Source organism: Hypanus sabinus, chromosome 29 (assembly GCF_030144855.1).
Source record: "Hypanus sabinus isolate sHypSab1 chromosome 29, sHypSab1.hap1, whole genome shotgun sequence".
Taxonomy (NCBI): domain Eukaryota; kingdom Metazoa; phylum Chordata; class Chondrichthyes; order Myliobatiformes; family Dasyatidae; genus Hypanus; species Hypanus sabinus.
In genome coordinates this window covers 26652153-26667822 of record NC_082734.1, presented here as the reverse complement: position 1 = coordinate 26667822, position 15670 = coordinate 26652153, and the positions used below count along the sequence as shown (strand labels likewise).

The following is a 15670-nucleotide window of genomic DNA, read 5'->3' as shown; positions in this document are numbered from 1 at the left end:
AGCAAGCACATATAAGGCATGCTTCAATGTCTTATGGGCTAATTGCTTTTTTTAAAATATATTTCCAATATATTTAATTATTTGAATTCCTCAGCTCTATGAAGGAATTCTGAGATGCCAGTTGTCCTGGCCTCAGGATATTCGTCCAGTGATTTAAACACTCTGCTACGATATATTTGATCTACACGTAATCTGTCATGATGGTTCAATATAACAATTTCACTTTGCACTATGTACCGTCTGTATGAGCAGCCAAGGAGCTCTTATGACTAAGAAATGATTTTCTCAATCTGCCTTTATACAGCTATGTTCCTGCACTTCCTTCAGTGCCAGTCAGTGCATATTGGCTCTCAACCATTCTGGCAAACAAGTCATTTTCCACTTCTCTGCATTAGTTTTATTCTTCCCCATGACTGCACAATTCCACCAAATTTTGTCTTTGACTACTGTTCTCTGTGTTGTGTCTACTGTAAACTTAGCTAGATCATGTGCAATTTGATACCAACATCTTAAAGCAAAATCTAAGCTGATAGAAATAATATCCCTTTCTTGTTTATTTGAATTAATTTGCTTGAAAATATAAGATCTTTGTTTGCATGTAGGAAGTGCTACTTGCTTTCAAATACCTCAGTGGGACTGAAGTCCATGGAAGTGAAAAATTCACTCAGAGACTGGAAATAGGTGGAAATGTGCGTTGGGTTGAGACAATGTTTCCTGAGAAAGCAATGAAACTGTAAATTATTGAATTGTTACAGCACAGAAGAGTATTCAACCTCAAGTCAATGCCAAATCCTAGAACAGAGTAATCCCTCCAGTCCTATTTCCCAACTCTTTCCCCGTCGGTTTGAAAATTATTCTCTCTCAAGTGCCTACTCAATTCTCCTTCCAAAGTCCTGATTGATTCTGTTTACACCATTCCCCAGTTAGCCAATTCCAGTTCATAGCTGCTCTTCATGTAAATATGGTTATTCTTACATTCCCCCTTGTATACTTTAGTCTAAACTTTTACATCTATGTCCTCTGTTTTTTGATACAGTTGTATTCCAGTTCTTACTTAGGAGTGAGACCTTTGTTTTCATTAAAAGTGAAATTCATAAGAACTGGAATTCAATTGCAATCAAGGTGGGAGAGTGGAAACCTGATTGGATGAGGACTAACCCATCAGGAGGGATGGACTACAAGAGTATAAATACCACCTGACCAGACATGCTGAGGCATCATCCCTGATGAAGATGGCAGTTATCATCAAAACACGAGTTATAACCGATAACTGTACCCGAGAAGAGCTTATTAGTTATATACACTGTGAAAGTACTAGATCCTTTTACACTATTAAATCTCTTCTCAGCCTTCAAATTCAGATTTATGTATCACATGCATATCAAAATATGTGCAGACTTGGAGCAAGTGAGTGCCTATCCTTGTCTGCTCATAAATATGTAAAGTACTCTGTACTCTGTACCCTCAGAACTACACTCTTTTTAAAACAAAAATAGAAAAAGCGCATCTTATTATCCTCTCATTCCAAATCACAAATGAAACATTCTGCATTATAAAGAAAACTTGAAATGTTCAGTGAAATTTCCAGTTCCTAACAGGTTTTTATAGGTTGCTATCTCATGATTTATAGGTTTCTCCACTGCTGGAGCTTTGAAACATCCTTTCTTTCATTTCCACAAGGTCAGAGATCAGTTGAGAGCAGTGGAAGGCAAGTCCTCAGTGGGAACAATGTTTTTATATAATTAAGTAATTTCTTACTAAACTGGAACCAGAAATTTGGTTGCCAAAAACCTTCTTCCATTGGCAGGACAATCAATCATCAAGAGTATCTGTTGATAGTTTCAATGGATTCAGCTTAGACAAAATCTTTATCATACTACAATATACTGAAAGCAAACATTATTTCCAGTCAACCTACTGAAGAATGCTCTGTATTTACTTTGCCAGCATGCTTCAAACTTTTCTTCACCCCTTATGCGAACACAGGAAATAAACTCAACCAATCTTCGAGGGAACCATACGTTAGTCCGGATCCACAAATTTGTTTTTAGAATCTATTGCATCTGTCGGGCTTCACTTAGCAGTGAAGCAATGGTGTGTTCCACATTTCCATCGGTTGGCCAGCAGTTGCCCCTGAGGTAAAAGATTGTGGGTTCAAGTCCCATTCCAGAAACCTGAGCACAAAATCCAGGCTGACGTTTCAGTACAGCAGAGTGCTGAGCCATCAGATGTCCTGATTCAGAGGAGGTTACACAGTCTATGTCTTTTCAAGCAGGCTATATAGGTTGCCGAGGCATCTTTTTGAAGGACAACAGATAGTATCATGCAATATTAACCTCTTAAGCAACTAAAATTACATGGTCATTGTTAGTTGCTGCTTAAGGGGACTTGCTTTTGTGGGGTAGAATGGGTGTCCTGAGGTCATGAAAAGTGCCAGATAAATGCAAATTGTTGCTTATCTATATAAATTCTGCCAATTAAAACTTGAATCTAGTTTCATTGATAATTCCAGCTGCAGGTGATTCTTCTAGACTTCCACAATTTACACAGCTACATTGCCCAAGTGTGAGGTCTGAAACACAAATCCTATCAATATTTCATTAATCCAGACAAGTGTCAGGTAGTACACTCCAGGAGGTCAAATTCTGGTAGGACGTGTACAGTAAATGGCAACAATCTTAGGAGTGTTTCTGTACAGAGAGATCTTGGATCTAAGTCCATGGTTCCCTGAAAGTGCAGACATAGATGGATAGGACAGTGAAAAAGACTTTTAGTTTGCTTGCCTCCACCAGGCGAGGCTTTGAAAGTAAGAGTTGGGACAAAACATGAGTACAGTGCATTTACAGTTCTGAATGTTGCACTACAGGAATGATGCAGCAGCAATAGAGAGAGTGCAGAAGAGATTCATCAGGATGTTGCCTGGAATAGATTGCTGTATTATAAGGAGAGATTGGATCGGCCAGGTTTGTCTTCACTGGAATGTAGGAACCTTAGAGGTTTACAAAATTATAAAGGGCATCAGAGGGTAGATAGCAATAGTCATCCTCCCAAGTTAGGGGAGTCTAGAACCAGAGCGCACAGACTTAAGGTGAGAGGAAAAAGGTTTAAAGGAGATCTGATGTATAAGGTTTTCCACACAGATTACCTAGAACAAGACGTGTGGTGGAGGCAGATATAGTAACAATATTTAGACAGCTATCAGGATACCAAACAAGTGAAGCGACACATGCCAACTGTGAGCAAATTGCGTTAGTTTAGATCAGTATCATGGTTGATATGTTCGAGGTACATTTCTATTTTGGTTCTCTAGCATCAGCTGCTTGACCAGCAACAGCACAGCACCATGCCATAAACAACATACAGCACCAGAAAGCAGTGTCTTCCGTTAGAGACAAGCTAACATTGTCCAGCATTTCAGAAGAGCCCAGGCATAATACAATTTTTCAAGTTCCTGAAACAAAATGCTGGAGGGACACAGCAAGTCAGACAGCATTTATGGAAATGAATAAAGAGTCAACGTTTCAGGCCAAGACCTTTCATTTATGAATACTAACTAATCATCTCTGCACAAATCAATCCCTGCTGCATTTGAGTGCTGGACTGTTGGATGATTGAGGTTTAATACAAACATTTGTGTGCAGTTGTATAATTTATCTGTCTGGAGAATAAAATGAACAGTGAATTAGGGTAATGAAGTTATTTAATCAGGAGCATGAAATCCAATGGAATGGATTCCTCTCATGACTTCTTTGCAATATCTATTAGTATTTTGATGCTTTGCAAATTGCACTGTTCCTGAATTAACCCAGCATTACAGAAATGAACAGGACTAACTGTGGCGTGGGAAATTAATGACACTTAGCTAGTTTGCAATAAACTGCTTTTGAAGTCTGAAAAAATTGTTGAGATTAATCTGTTCAATCTTATGTAAGGGTCTAATTTAAGTAAATCCAGGCATCCTACCCCTGTTGTTGACTGGACAGCATGGGTTGGACTGTACTTGGGTCACTCCTGGTAATGGCGTACTTCCCTTCTTCATAAGCCTTCAACTTGTCTTTCAATTGTGTGACCTGCAGGTAAAGATGATTCCAAGAAAGTCAGTTACTGTCCATTTAACTCAGTTTGGTTGTGGCTAATCACATTGGAATTTGTTACTACCCAGGGGCTGCAGGCAGTATTCTGAATAAAATTCCACAGAGGCCAGCCACACACAATCGCTCCCTCTCCCCTTCCCTCAGGCACGCCCAAGAACTGAGGCTTCTCATCTCAAAAAGGATATAATAAATGACAGCAGTGCTGATGAGCAGAACATCTAGTTTGAGCTTGATAGCTGGGCTTAATTTTAATGCCTACATTAGCAAGGAAGAAAGAAATCCTTCTGGTTCAACAATTCTATGGAAAATCATCACAAAAACCATCTCCTTGATTGTGGGGATTACTGCTTATCTGGTAATGGCAGTTCAACTGAAACATATTGCATACAGTCTTAAAAAATAAAGGGTTCTCCTCCACAGCATTTACAGCACAACTGAATTTGTTCCATGAAATGAAACATTGACAAAAAAAACATTTTGGAAAGGAGCATATTCTTTAATGCAACTTACAATAATTACTTCTAATCTCTGGTACTTTAGTTAGCCGTACCGCTTATATTATCATGAACATGACACACCTCCCACAGAAGAGCCCGAAGCTTGGAACTTAATTCCACCTATTCATCACGTTCAAAGGTTAAATTGAACCAAGTTTTATAAGTTTTTTTCCGGTTGGGGAGATAGGACCAAGCAGCTAGAGAAAAAAAATCCTCAAACCTGACCCTGCTCTAAATAACGAAATAGATCATGGTATTCGGAACGGTCCACAAGTTTAAGCAACACACTATTATTTGCAAACAAAGGAAAAGCTGCATAACTTCCGCAAATCCCATCTGCAAACTAGAGCTTGCATTAAGAAAGTTGCAATACTGGAGAGAAAAAAGGACAATTAGAGAATGGCACAAATAGTCCATCAGGACCTGTTGCCCTAACAATTTAGAATAGTGGTTGCCAACCCGTCGATCGTGATCGACTGGTCGATCTTTGAGACTTTCCCAGTAGATACCAAAAAAAAAAAGAAGAATAAATACACAAATACTGTTGAGAGATTGCTTCTGGGTTGCGGGGTTTTAGTTCCGTTGTTTCTGCCCACTGCGCATGCATGTAGCTCCCCCATCACGCACTACACAGTGTACTTCAGTGGTCCCCAACCACCGGACTGCGAGGAAACGATATGAGTCAGTTGCACCTTTCCTCATTCCCTGTCACGCCCACTATTGAACTTGAACGCACGCAAGGTCATCAGTCGCCTAAATGCAGTGATATCCTCACGCCAGGGATCACTGGTTGGCCTCGGGTAACCGGCCAGCAGGAAGTGCCATTGCTACTGGCCCGGAGCAAGGACAGATGGGCGCCGCCTCTAAACCTGTTTACCACACCGAATGTTCATGGGGAACCCGGTGCTGAAATATTCGCAGACAACCTAATTTGGGCTCAGGGTTTCGTAAGTAGCAGAGCAACTACCTCGCTGCGATCTACTGAAAGTCATCCCTCAAGCCAAACTTTTATCAGCCGGTAGATCCTACAGGTGGTGGTGGGCACACGCCCTGTTGTATTCCTTGCTCGGTCTCGCTCTCCGGACTGTGACCGCTGCGGCCCTGGCACAGGAACAGCTGCACCTGGCCAAGGTGTCTGGAAGTGGGAGGCTGGTGTTCGGGCCCGGAGGCTGTCTAATGAGGCAATGAAGCACTCAAAGCTGCTTCGGCACCTTGAGTTCAAGCACCTTGCTGTGTTTCTTTAGTATTTGTGTTTATTTACAAGGCCGAGTTGCTAGCTTGACGCTCAACCCAGGGCAGGTGGAGAGCGTGCAAGGAACTGGCCGGATTCAAACCAGGGACCACTCACCTCGAAGCCCAGTGCAGATGTCACTGCACCACTGGCTGGCTTTGCTGAAGCTTGCATGTACAGAAAAGTGAATCGAGATTCTTTACTATATGGGAGGTTGCAGTGAAAGTGCCCGACGCTAATGAAGGGAGGAATATGCCTCACCGGAGGAAGAAACATCTGAACAGCAGATGGAACAAAAATCACGTGTGTGAAACTGGGAAAATAATTTGAATTAACTTTGCATTAAGGATTCACCCAATGATCATGCTTTGTCAGTTGGGGATGATCAAAGCTTTTACACAGGAGCTAAATATTGGACATAATTTCCAAGAGCCAAAACTTCAATCTATTACATGCTGGTTTTTACAATAAACGTTTTCTGAATTCTCTTACAGGCTTCAAAAGCTAACTTTCTGTTTGAGGACGGGACTTTTGGAGAAGGTTAGACAGGATGGGATTGGTTGATGGGTTAACAAAAGAGAGGAGAGGGGAGGGTAGAATTTAAAGAAATGGAAAGTGTGTAGTTAATGGAAAATATGCTCAATTACATCGTTCAGAACACAGACAAATAGTATACTTTGTTTATGGTGAGTCAAACCAAATCCTTCACCTGTTTCAGTTATGGATTCACAACAGTTAATCAAGAATCTATAGAGATTATGACAGCTGACATTTTTTACCTTCATTGTCTTTAAGGTGTTTGTATACTTAACATTGCATAACTCTACACCTTTTGAAGTAATTATCCTTTCCCACAACACACAAGATATGATGGTACTAGTTTAACACCCTCTACAGTCCTGCATACATTCTATCTCTGCAGATCACTCAACACTACAACGAGCTATTTCATGATGACAAGGAGCAGCAGATCTAATAGTGATATCTGTGGGCTAGTACAGCAACCCTGTCTCCCACCAGATTCAAATCAACTGATGTGTTCAGCTCAAGGACTTCCAGGAAATTCTTAAGTGGCTGCAGCAGATTACCTTTAATTGCCCTCTGCCATCTGGCATGCACATTCATTTTTGCCTGTATAGGCCTGAGCTAAAACACTGCCTCCTTTCGGCCTCTTTGTATGCTGGAAAATATGCAATGGAGCTCCACAAAGTTAATAACGAGGCTCTGCAGATGCCGGAAATCCGGTGCAACACACAAAAGGAGGAACTCAGCAGGTCAGTCAGCATCTATGGAGATCCTTCATCAGGATCTGGTGAAATAAATGTTTTGGCTTGAAATGTCTTCCTTATTGATAAGCATTTGATATCTTGACACAAATGGTAATGTGAACATTTATAATAGAACGTAGAACACTATAGCATAGTACAGACATTTTGGCCCATTATGTTGTGCTGACCTTTTAGCCTACTCTAAAATCAATCTAACTTTCCCTCCCACGTAGCCTTCCATCTTACTATCATCCAGGTGTCTATCTAGAAGTCTCTTAAGTGTCCTTAATGTATCTTTCTCTACCACCACCACCGCAACAGGGTGTTCCATACATGCACCACTCTGTTGCAAAGAACTCATGATAATCAAGCTCTGCCTCATTGCTACCTTTTCTTTTAAACACTATATTAACACCTTTACATTCTATGGTAATAGTGCATGACTCAGGCAAAAAGATTCAGGCTTTTGACTCACTGCTGACCAGTTCCGGATAGGAATCTTCTGACAATCAGATTCTGAACTGTTTAGCCCACAATGAAGCGCCCAACTTAGAGCTCATTAGAAGATTAAATAAGCCAAAGTACTTGCCTCTCTCCGAAGTTCCTCGCATATAGCTGCATACTTGCTTATATGACAGTCCAAACTCACAATATTACTCTTCAGCTGCAACAGAAAAAAGGTCAGTCTGTACATAAAATTGCTTTATCCTCCTGCAACGGGTGATCAGTATTAAACACAGAAACTCTGCAGAAGATCTAAACAGAAGATCGAAACAGAAAGCTATCAATGTCTAAAACTGAATTCTCACTCTATTCCATGTTGAAATAATCAAATTTAAGCAGAAAAATAAAAACAAGTGTTCAAACAGATTAAGTAAAACCAGAAAAGCACTTGGAGTGTCTCTCTTTTCTTTAATTCGCTTTCAATTTGCAAAAATTATGATTTGTCTTCAGGAGCAGGTCAGATTAAATAGATGCCAAATTGCTTCAGTATTCATGTAGAAGGATGTTTTACAAATCACAAGTATAAACACTAGATTTTATGACTGAAAATGGAGTTGACTTATTCAATCACGGTAAATTACTGCTCTGAAAATAAGGAACGCCTTATTCTGCTTGGCATTCAGCAAGTTAATGGAACAGAAAGCTGGGGATTAAAACATTTTTTTTGTGCTTCTCTGTACATAGGGAACATCAGGTGCATTGCATATCACGCACGCCTCAGGTTAGCAGTTAAGCTGACGGACCTTTACAATGGAGTTCAACCCTAACTTCATTAAAGCATGTCTCAACTGCACCAACATATTTCCCATTCCCGGTAACTCACTCATGAGATCTCTCACAAAAATGCCTCAAGGAATTTCTTGCTTCATTTTTTGTTACATATTTGTTTTCTTTTATTTCCACGGATGCAGCCCAGTATCTAGACAAACATTCAGCTGTTGCAGAGCTCAGTCAGAAAGTGGTCAGGTTGCTCCGTTAGAGGAAGAAAAGACAGCACTACTCTGTTCTGATCTGCACGGTCGAGTGGAATTTCACATAAAACAGTACAGCACAGGAACAGGCCCTTTGACACAAGATGTCTCTGCTGATCACGACATCAAATTAAAATAATTCCATCTGCCTGCAAATGGTCTGTATCCCTCCATTGTCTGCTTTTTCATGTGTTGGTCTAAATTCATTTTAAACGTTACTGTCGCATCTGCTTCCACCACCTCCCTCAGCATCTTGATCAAGGCACCTACCATTCCCTGTAAATAAAAACGTCCCCCACAAATCTTCTTTAAAATTTTCTTCTCTCACCTTAAGTCTATGCTCTCTAATAGCTGACGTTTGCACCTGGGGAAGAAGACACTATTTACCCCTTCTGTGCTTTTCATAATTTTATATGCTTTGTCCCTCGGCTTCCAATGCTCCAGAGAAAACCGTCCAAGTTTGTCCAACCATTCCTGACAGTTAACACTGAGACAACGTTCTGCTGAACCACTTTTGCACCCTTTCCAAAGCCTCCAGATCACTTCTGTGATGTGGTGACCAGAAATGCGCACAAGAAAGCAAATGTCACCTAACAATTGTTTCATACAACCTCCATATGACTTCCTGATCCTTAAACTTCACATCCTGACTGATGAAGGCAAGTTTGCAGTGGGCTTCCTTCACTACCCAAATTTTTTGTGTTGCCACTTTTAAGGAGCTAAATCCTTCTATATATCATTACTCATATGGGCCTCTGCCATCCACTCTACACTGCCTCTTGCATTTGACCTCTGAAAGTGCAACACCTCACGTCTGTCCACATTAAATTTCATCTGTCATTTCTCTGACATCTCTCCAACTGACCTGCTGAATCCTTCGACAACCTTCCTCATTATCCACAACTCCAACAGCTTTGGTATCATTGGCATAAAACTTAGAACAGTACTGTACAGGAACAGGCCCTAAATTAGCAATCACATGCCCATTTAATCCCTTCTGCCAACACAATGTCCACATCCCTCAATTCCTTGCACATTTACATGCCTATATTAGAGCTTCCCGAATGTTTCTGTCATATTTGACTCCACCACCAACCAGGTAACACATTCCAGGCACCCAACACTCTGTGTAAAAAGCATGCCCTGCATATCTCCTTTGAATTTAACCTCTGTCACCTTAAATGCATGCCTCTGATATTAGACCTTTGCACCTTGGGAAGAAAATACTAGCTGGCTGTTCTGGCTATGCATCTCAATCTCAATCTTTCCCTCAGCCTCTGATTTTCTGGAGGAAACATCCCAAGTTTGTCCAACATCTCCATATAAAACATGCCTTCTAATGCATGAATCTCTCCTATACCTTCTTCAAAGCCTTGACATCCTTCCTATAATGGGGCAACTAGAACTGAATCCGCTACTCCAGATGCAGTCTAAATAGAGTTTTGCAAAGCTTTCCATCTCCTGAACTTAGTTCCTGGATTACTAAAAGCAAGCATGCCATATCTGCAGATGAAAACTGTTTGAAAAATCATTGCTGTTACTTTTTTATGTGCACAATAAGACTGGTCGAAAATAGTAAAACAATAATAATTGTGTTTGTGACATTTTTAGCATTAGGAGATAAACTTACGGAAGATTTGATATCCTTAGCACGATTTGCGTACTTTAAGGTATTATATGTATCTTCATAGCTACTGGATGAAGGGCTGACAGTGGCAATCATCACTGTTTGGCAGTTTCCCCCCAACGAGTCCTTAAGGAGACGGGTTAGCTTGCTATCTCGGTAAGGGATGTGAGATTTTTTACCCTTAGCAGGTAAAGAAATAAAAGAAAATAGCAGCAGTTAGAAACTTCCATAGAACTTTCAATTCAAACTTCTCTGCAAAAGGAATATAATATATTATAAAAGAGGAAACATTCCTTTCAGTCTCTCCTTATGGGATGAGAGACTTGTCCTCACAGTAAATCTAATGAATCACTTTAATGATTTTTATACTTAAAAGCTTACACAAGTTGCGTCAGTTCAATTACTACCCAGCCCAAAATTCTTTTTTTTTAAATTCTTATTTGGTTTGGCCGAGCAGAGACTTCCAGAAGGATTTCAGAACTGTGTTCTGGGAGACACAACATAAAGGCAGCCCTATGGGAGTACAATAGCCTCTGCTAAGTACATAGAAAGTCACACGAACACCAGTGTAATAACATTGGGCTAGTTTTTATTTGATTTTGGTATCTGCATTCATGGAACTACACAAATTGATAAAACTATGAGTGATTTTAGAACACAGTACAGGTCTTTCAGCCCAAGTTGTTGTGCCGACCTTTTAGCCTACTCTATGATCAATCTTATCCTTCCCTTCCATTCAGCCCTCCACTTTTCTTTCATCCATATGCCTATCTAAGAATCTCTTAGATGCCCCTAGTGCCTCTACCACCACCCCAACAACATATTCCATGCACCCACCACTTTCTTTTTTAAAAATACCTCTCTGATATCACCATACCACCTCTCCCCCTATACTTCCCTTCAATCAGTTTAAAATTTTCAGAACTCTTAAAGAAACACTGATTTCAATGAAAGGAATATCTAGCTTGCCTGTAATTACTCAGCTAAAACAAAAGAAGCCACCGTGATTGCAGAGAAGTAGCAGCTGTGATACAGCTTAATTTGAAGCAGGTTTTGTTTCAAAACAAAATTAGGTAGTGATTTTTTCTTCTCAAAGGGTATAAACTGTCTTACCTTGCCATCTGCCAGTGCATTGATGACATTTCCTAATGCAAGCAGAGAACGGTTTATGTTTGCTCCCTCCCTGAACCGTGCTCCTTGAGCCTTAGTTGCGGTAACTCGCTCTGACCCAGCCAAGTCAATGAGGCACATCTTGGCCACCCGCAAATTCTTGCTGATGCTAGCAATACGATCTTGCTGTTTTACATACACCTATTTTGTAACAATGAAATACATACATGTGAAAAGGTGCTTGATTAAAAGTTGCAATCATAGCCCTCGCTTCCTAGTCATTACGAATGCAGTACATTCTAAGAACTGCTTTTGGAATGTGGAAGGAAACTGGAGCACCCAGATATAACCCACACGGGGAAAATGAACAAACTTCTTACAGATGGCAGTTTACACTTGATTTTAAGTCAACACTACATCTTGATAATAATACAATTTTCTTGGTTTCAAATACTTTCACATGCACTATTCTCGAAGTTTTTGTTTCCCCATTTGAGCTTTAGTTCAATAGGTAGAGTAAAATTAACAGTCTTCACTGAAACTTGGTAAATACTGACATTTACCTTGAGGGGACACTTGGCAGCAATACCTCTGGATGCCCCTGTGTAACGTGCAAGCTTAGAATAACTCTGCTGTGCAGTAAACCTGAGACTATTTGAATTCACATGGTTTGGTGATGCGAATTGTGAGGTGCAAATGCTGGATTCAGTAACAATCATGAAACAAACATGTTCCCAATTCCTGTTGTACATGTATACTCCGACAAACTACGTGCTAGGGATGGCACGCAACTTTCAAACATTAATAAAATTAAATTATTTCAGCCCCATGAGTTAGGCCTCAGCAGTTTTGACCTGAAAGACAGCATGGGATCGCGAGGACGTGGCATTAACGTCCGTGGGATGCTGGGTTCTGTTCTGGTTTCCATTTGCCAACATCTCCAAAAGCTCTTTGGCAGTCTTGGGCTGAAGGACAGAAAAAAAAACAACACAAAGTCAATTTCTTAAACTCAGAAAATTAAGTTTCCTTCACATTCACAAAAAGGCGCACATTCTGACTTACCAATGAAAAGACCAGAACTTTAGTGTTGTTTGGTGAGATGTTGATCAAGATTGAACAATATTTTATTTAATATATCCTTACATGGGATATAGATGCACTGAGCAGGCCTGTATATGAATGTGCAGTTATTTTTATTGTCAATTAACCATAGACAAAGTTAATTCAAAGCTTTAATCTTCTCAATACCTGAAAATGGCCCATTTTGCCACAAAAGGTAAAAACTGAGAAATATATCCAGGGTGAATCAAAAACAAATGAATGAATAATTAAGTCCCTGTTTTTGTTAAGTTGTAACACATGCAAAATGCTTAGGAACTCATCAGGTCAGTTAGCATCTATGAAGAGGAATAAACAACCAAGATTTCAAGCCATGACCCTTCAACAGGCTTCACCTGTAGCCTTCTGCTCATCTTCCATCTGCTGTTACAGAAACCTCGAGCTCATCTTGCTCACAACACCCATTCTTGGCCCTTTTAGTGGATGACATTATAAATAGTTCCCTTTTCTAAGGTACTCGCATCTGTTGTTCAAATCCACTGCCTTCAACCCAGCTCAAAAAAGTTTATTTTCAGCCTTTCAATCCAAATTATCATATCGCCCCAATACTGGTCTCTGTTCAGAGTACTGTCAACTCTCAACTCCCTACTATTGTTCCTTTGATTCCATGTTTAAATCACTGTCTCTTTCTGTTTCTGTTGTTGCTTCAAAATTGTCCTGATCAAGTAAATAAAGCATCTATGACAATGCTGATGATGAACTTATCTCTTAATTTCTCATCCATATCTTGTTCAGTCAGACTTTTTATGCTGTTCAGTTTTAATTCCATCCCCTCTAGCAGTAATTTCTCTTTCTGTAGATCACCAGGTGGTAAATCCTATGCTCCTTTATCTCCTCAATGGCCATTGTGACACCACATCATCTTACAACACACAGCATCCTATCTCTCAACAGCTCCCAGGGTTTTAGATTGTTTGGAAACAAGGCTTCTATGAGCTCCTATCATTCTAACAATGGATAATTCCTTTCCCAAAAGAATTTATGTAACTTTGTGACAGATATTAGTTTGAAATAAGATATAGCAAGACACTCTAATACATAGAGTCATAGATCACCACAGCACAGAAACAGGCTCTTTAGCCCATCTAATAATCCATTGCAAAATGGCATTCTACCTAGTCCCATCCTGGACCATAGCCTTCCATACGCCTCCCATCCAAACTTTTCTTAAATGATGCAATCAAACCCGTATCCACCACATCCACTGATCCCCTTAAATATTTCATTACCCTTAACTTATAACCTCCAGTTCTAGTCTCACAAACTCCAGTGGAAAAAGCTTGCTTGCATTTACCTTATCTATACCCCTCATAGTTTTATTTATTTTATACATCTGTATCCCTCCATCAAGACTCTCCTCATTCTCCTATGCCTCAGGGGATAAAGTCCTAACCTATTCAAACTTTCCCTATAACTCAGGTCCTCCAGACCCAGCAACATCCTTGTAAATTTTCTCTGTACTCTTTCAATTTTACTGATATCTATCCTGTAGGTCGGTGACCAGAACTATACACAATACTCCAAAACTGGCCTCACCAACATCTTATAAAATTTCAACATAACAACTCAACTCCTGTATTCACTAGTCTGATTTATGAAGGCTAATGTTCCAAAAGCTATCTTTGCATGTTAGAGAATTAGTAAGTACTACTAGTATTTGCCTTTCACCCATTCCATCAAGTCAATGATATCAACAATTATAGCATCTTATCTACAATATTAACTGATCAACTATTTCATCAGGTTGACGTGGTATTTTAGATAAACTCTCTTAATAAACATTAAACAGCAATTTCTCTGATCTATTATAAATAAAGCAACAGTTTAGTAGTTGCTTAAAGGCTTCCTTACGAGCCGCAAGTAGGCTTGGATGTTGTACCTGTCCTCACACAGTGACCAATGGCTACAAGTGAATTTCATTTTTAATTTAAAAAATCATTAACCAAATATGGTCATGTTTGTGACTTTTATAATTTACTTTAAGCATCATAAGTGACTTGAGTTTCATTTTATTGAATATCTTATGACCCTTAATTTACAAAGTTGCTGAACATCTATATCCTTAAGGGATATAGGTTCTACTCAATAAATGGCTGTTTCAATGTAATTAGAACAGTGCCAAAACCTATCTGTTCAACTGGCAAAAGACAAGAAAAAGCAAATACTTATAGCCGAAGTGTAAGAAAGGGCACATTGTTTTACATATTTCAATCACTGAAAAGTCACAACTAGCAGCAGAGTCTCGAAACACTGAAAGTAGAAGATCCCTGAACATTCAGAAAATGCATTGGAATATTCACAATTTGGAAAAAGAACACTGTTAAAATGAGACCTTAAGACATCAGAGCAGAATTAGGCCATTCGGCCCATTGAGTCTGTTCCGCCATTGATCTTGGCTGATCCATTTCCCCCTCAATCCCATTTTTCTGCTTTCTCCCCATATTGTTTCATGCCCTGACAAATCAAGAATCTACCCACCTCCACCTCCACCAATGACCTGACTTCCACAGCTACCTGTGGCAACAAATTCCACATATTCACCACCCACTGGCTAAATAAATTCCTCTTCATCTCCATTCCAAATGGATGACTCTCTACTCTGACGCTGTGCCCTGTTCCTAGATTTCCCCACTATAGGAAACATTGTCTCCATATCCCACTCTATCTAGGCCTTTCAACATTCAACAGGTTTCAATGAGAACCCCCCCCCCACTATTCTTCTAAATTCCAGTGTGTATAGGCCCAGAGCCAGAGTCATCAAATGCTCCTCACATGATAAACTTTTCACTCCCAGAATCATTTTTGTGAACCTCCTTTGAACCCTCTCCAATGTCAGCACATTCTTTCTTAGATAAGGGGCCCAAAATAATTAACAAGCAAGATAGACAAAGGAGAATTATTGGATGTGGTGGACTTGGATTTTCACAAGGCCTTTGACAAAATCTTACACCTGAGGTTGTTTAACAAGTAAAGAGCCATTGGTATTACAGGAAAGATACAAGCGTGGATAAAGCATTTGCTGATTGGCAGGAGGCAATGAGTGGAATGAAGGGAGCCTTTTCCGGATGGCTGCCAGTGGTGATCCACAGGGGTCTGTGTTGGGACAGTCCCTTTTCACATTATATGTCAATGACTTGGATGACAGAATTGATGGCTTGGTTGCCAAGTTTGCAGACAATACGAAGATAGGTGGAGGGGCAGGTAGTTTTCTCTGTCCTTCCAAATTAAGAGCCAGTTCTACTTAACATT

At 40.0% G+C, this 15670-nt stretch overlaps 1 protein-coding gene across 1 annotated transcript in view; it reads right to left on the bottom strand.

Annotated features, from left to right (window-relative positions):
• Nucleotides 1-15670, bottom strand: part of LOC132383152 (kinesin-like protein KIF18A) — a 112456-nt gene that overhangs the window by 65875 nt on the left and 30911 nt on the right. The window contains exons 5-9 of the mRNA XM_059954004.1: nucleotides 12157-12267; nucleotides 11306-11503; nucleotides 10196-10372; nucleotides 7680-7754; nucleotides 3964-4070 (exon numbers count right to left, since the gene is read on the bottom strand). Of these exons, the coding sequence (XP_059809987.1) occupies nucleotides 3964-4070; nucleotides 7680-7754; nucleotides 10196-10372; nucleotides 11306-11503; nucleotides 12157-12267 (668 nt within the window). The remainder of the gene's footprint in view (nucleotides 1-3963; nucleotides 4071-7679; nucleotides 7755-10195; nucleotides 10373-11305; nucleotides 11504-12156; nucleotides 12268-15670) is intronic.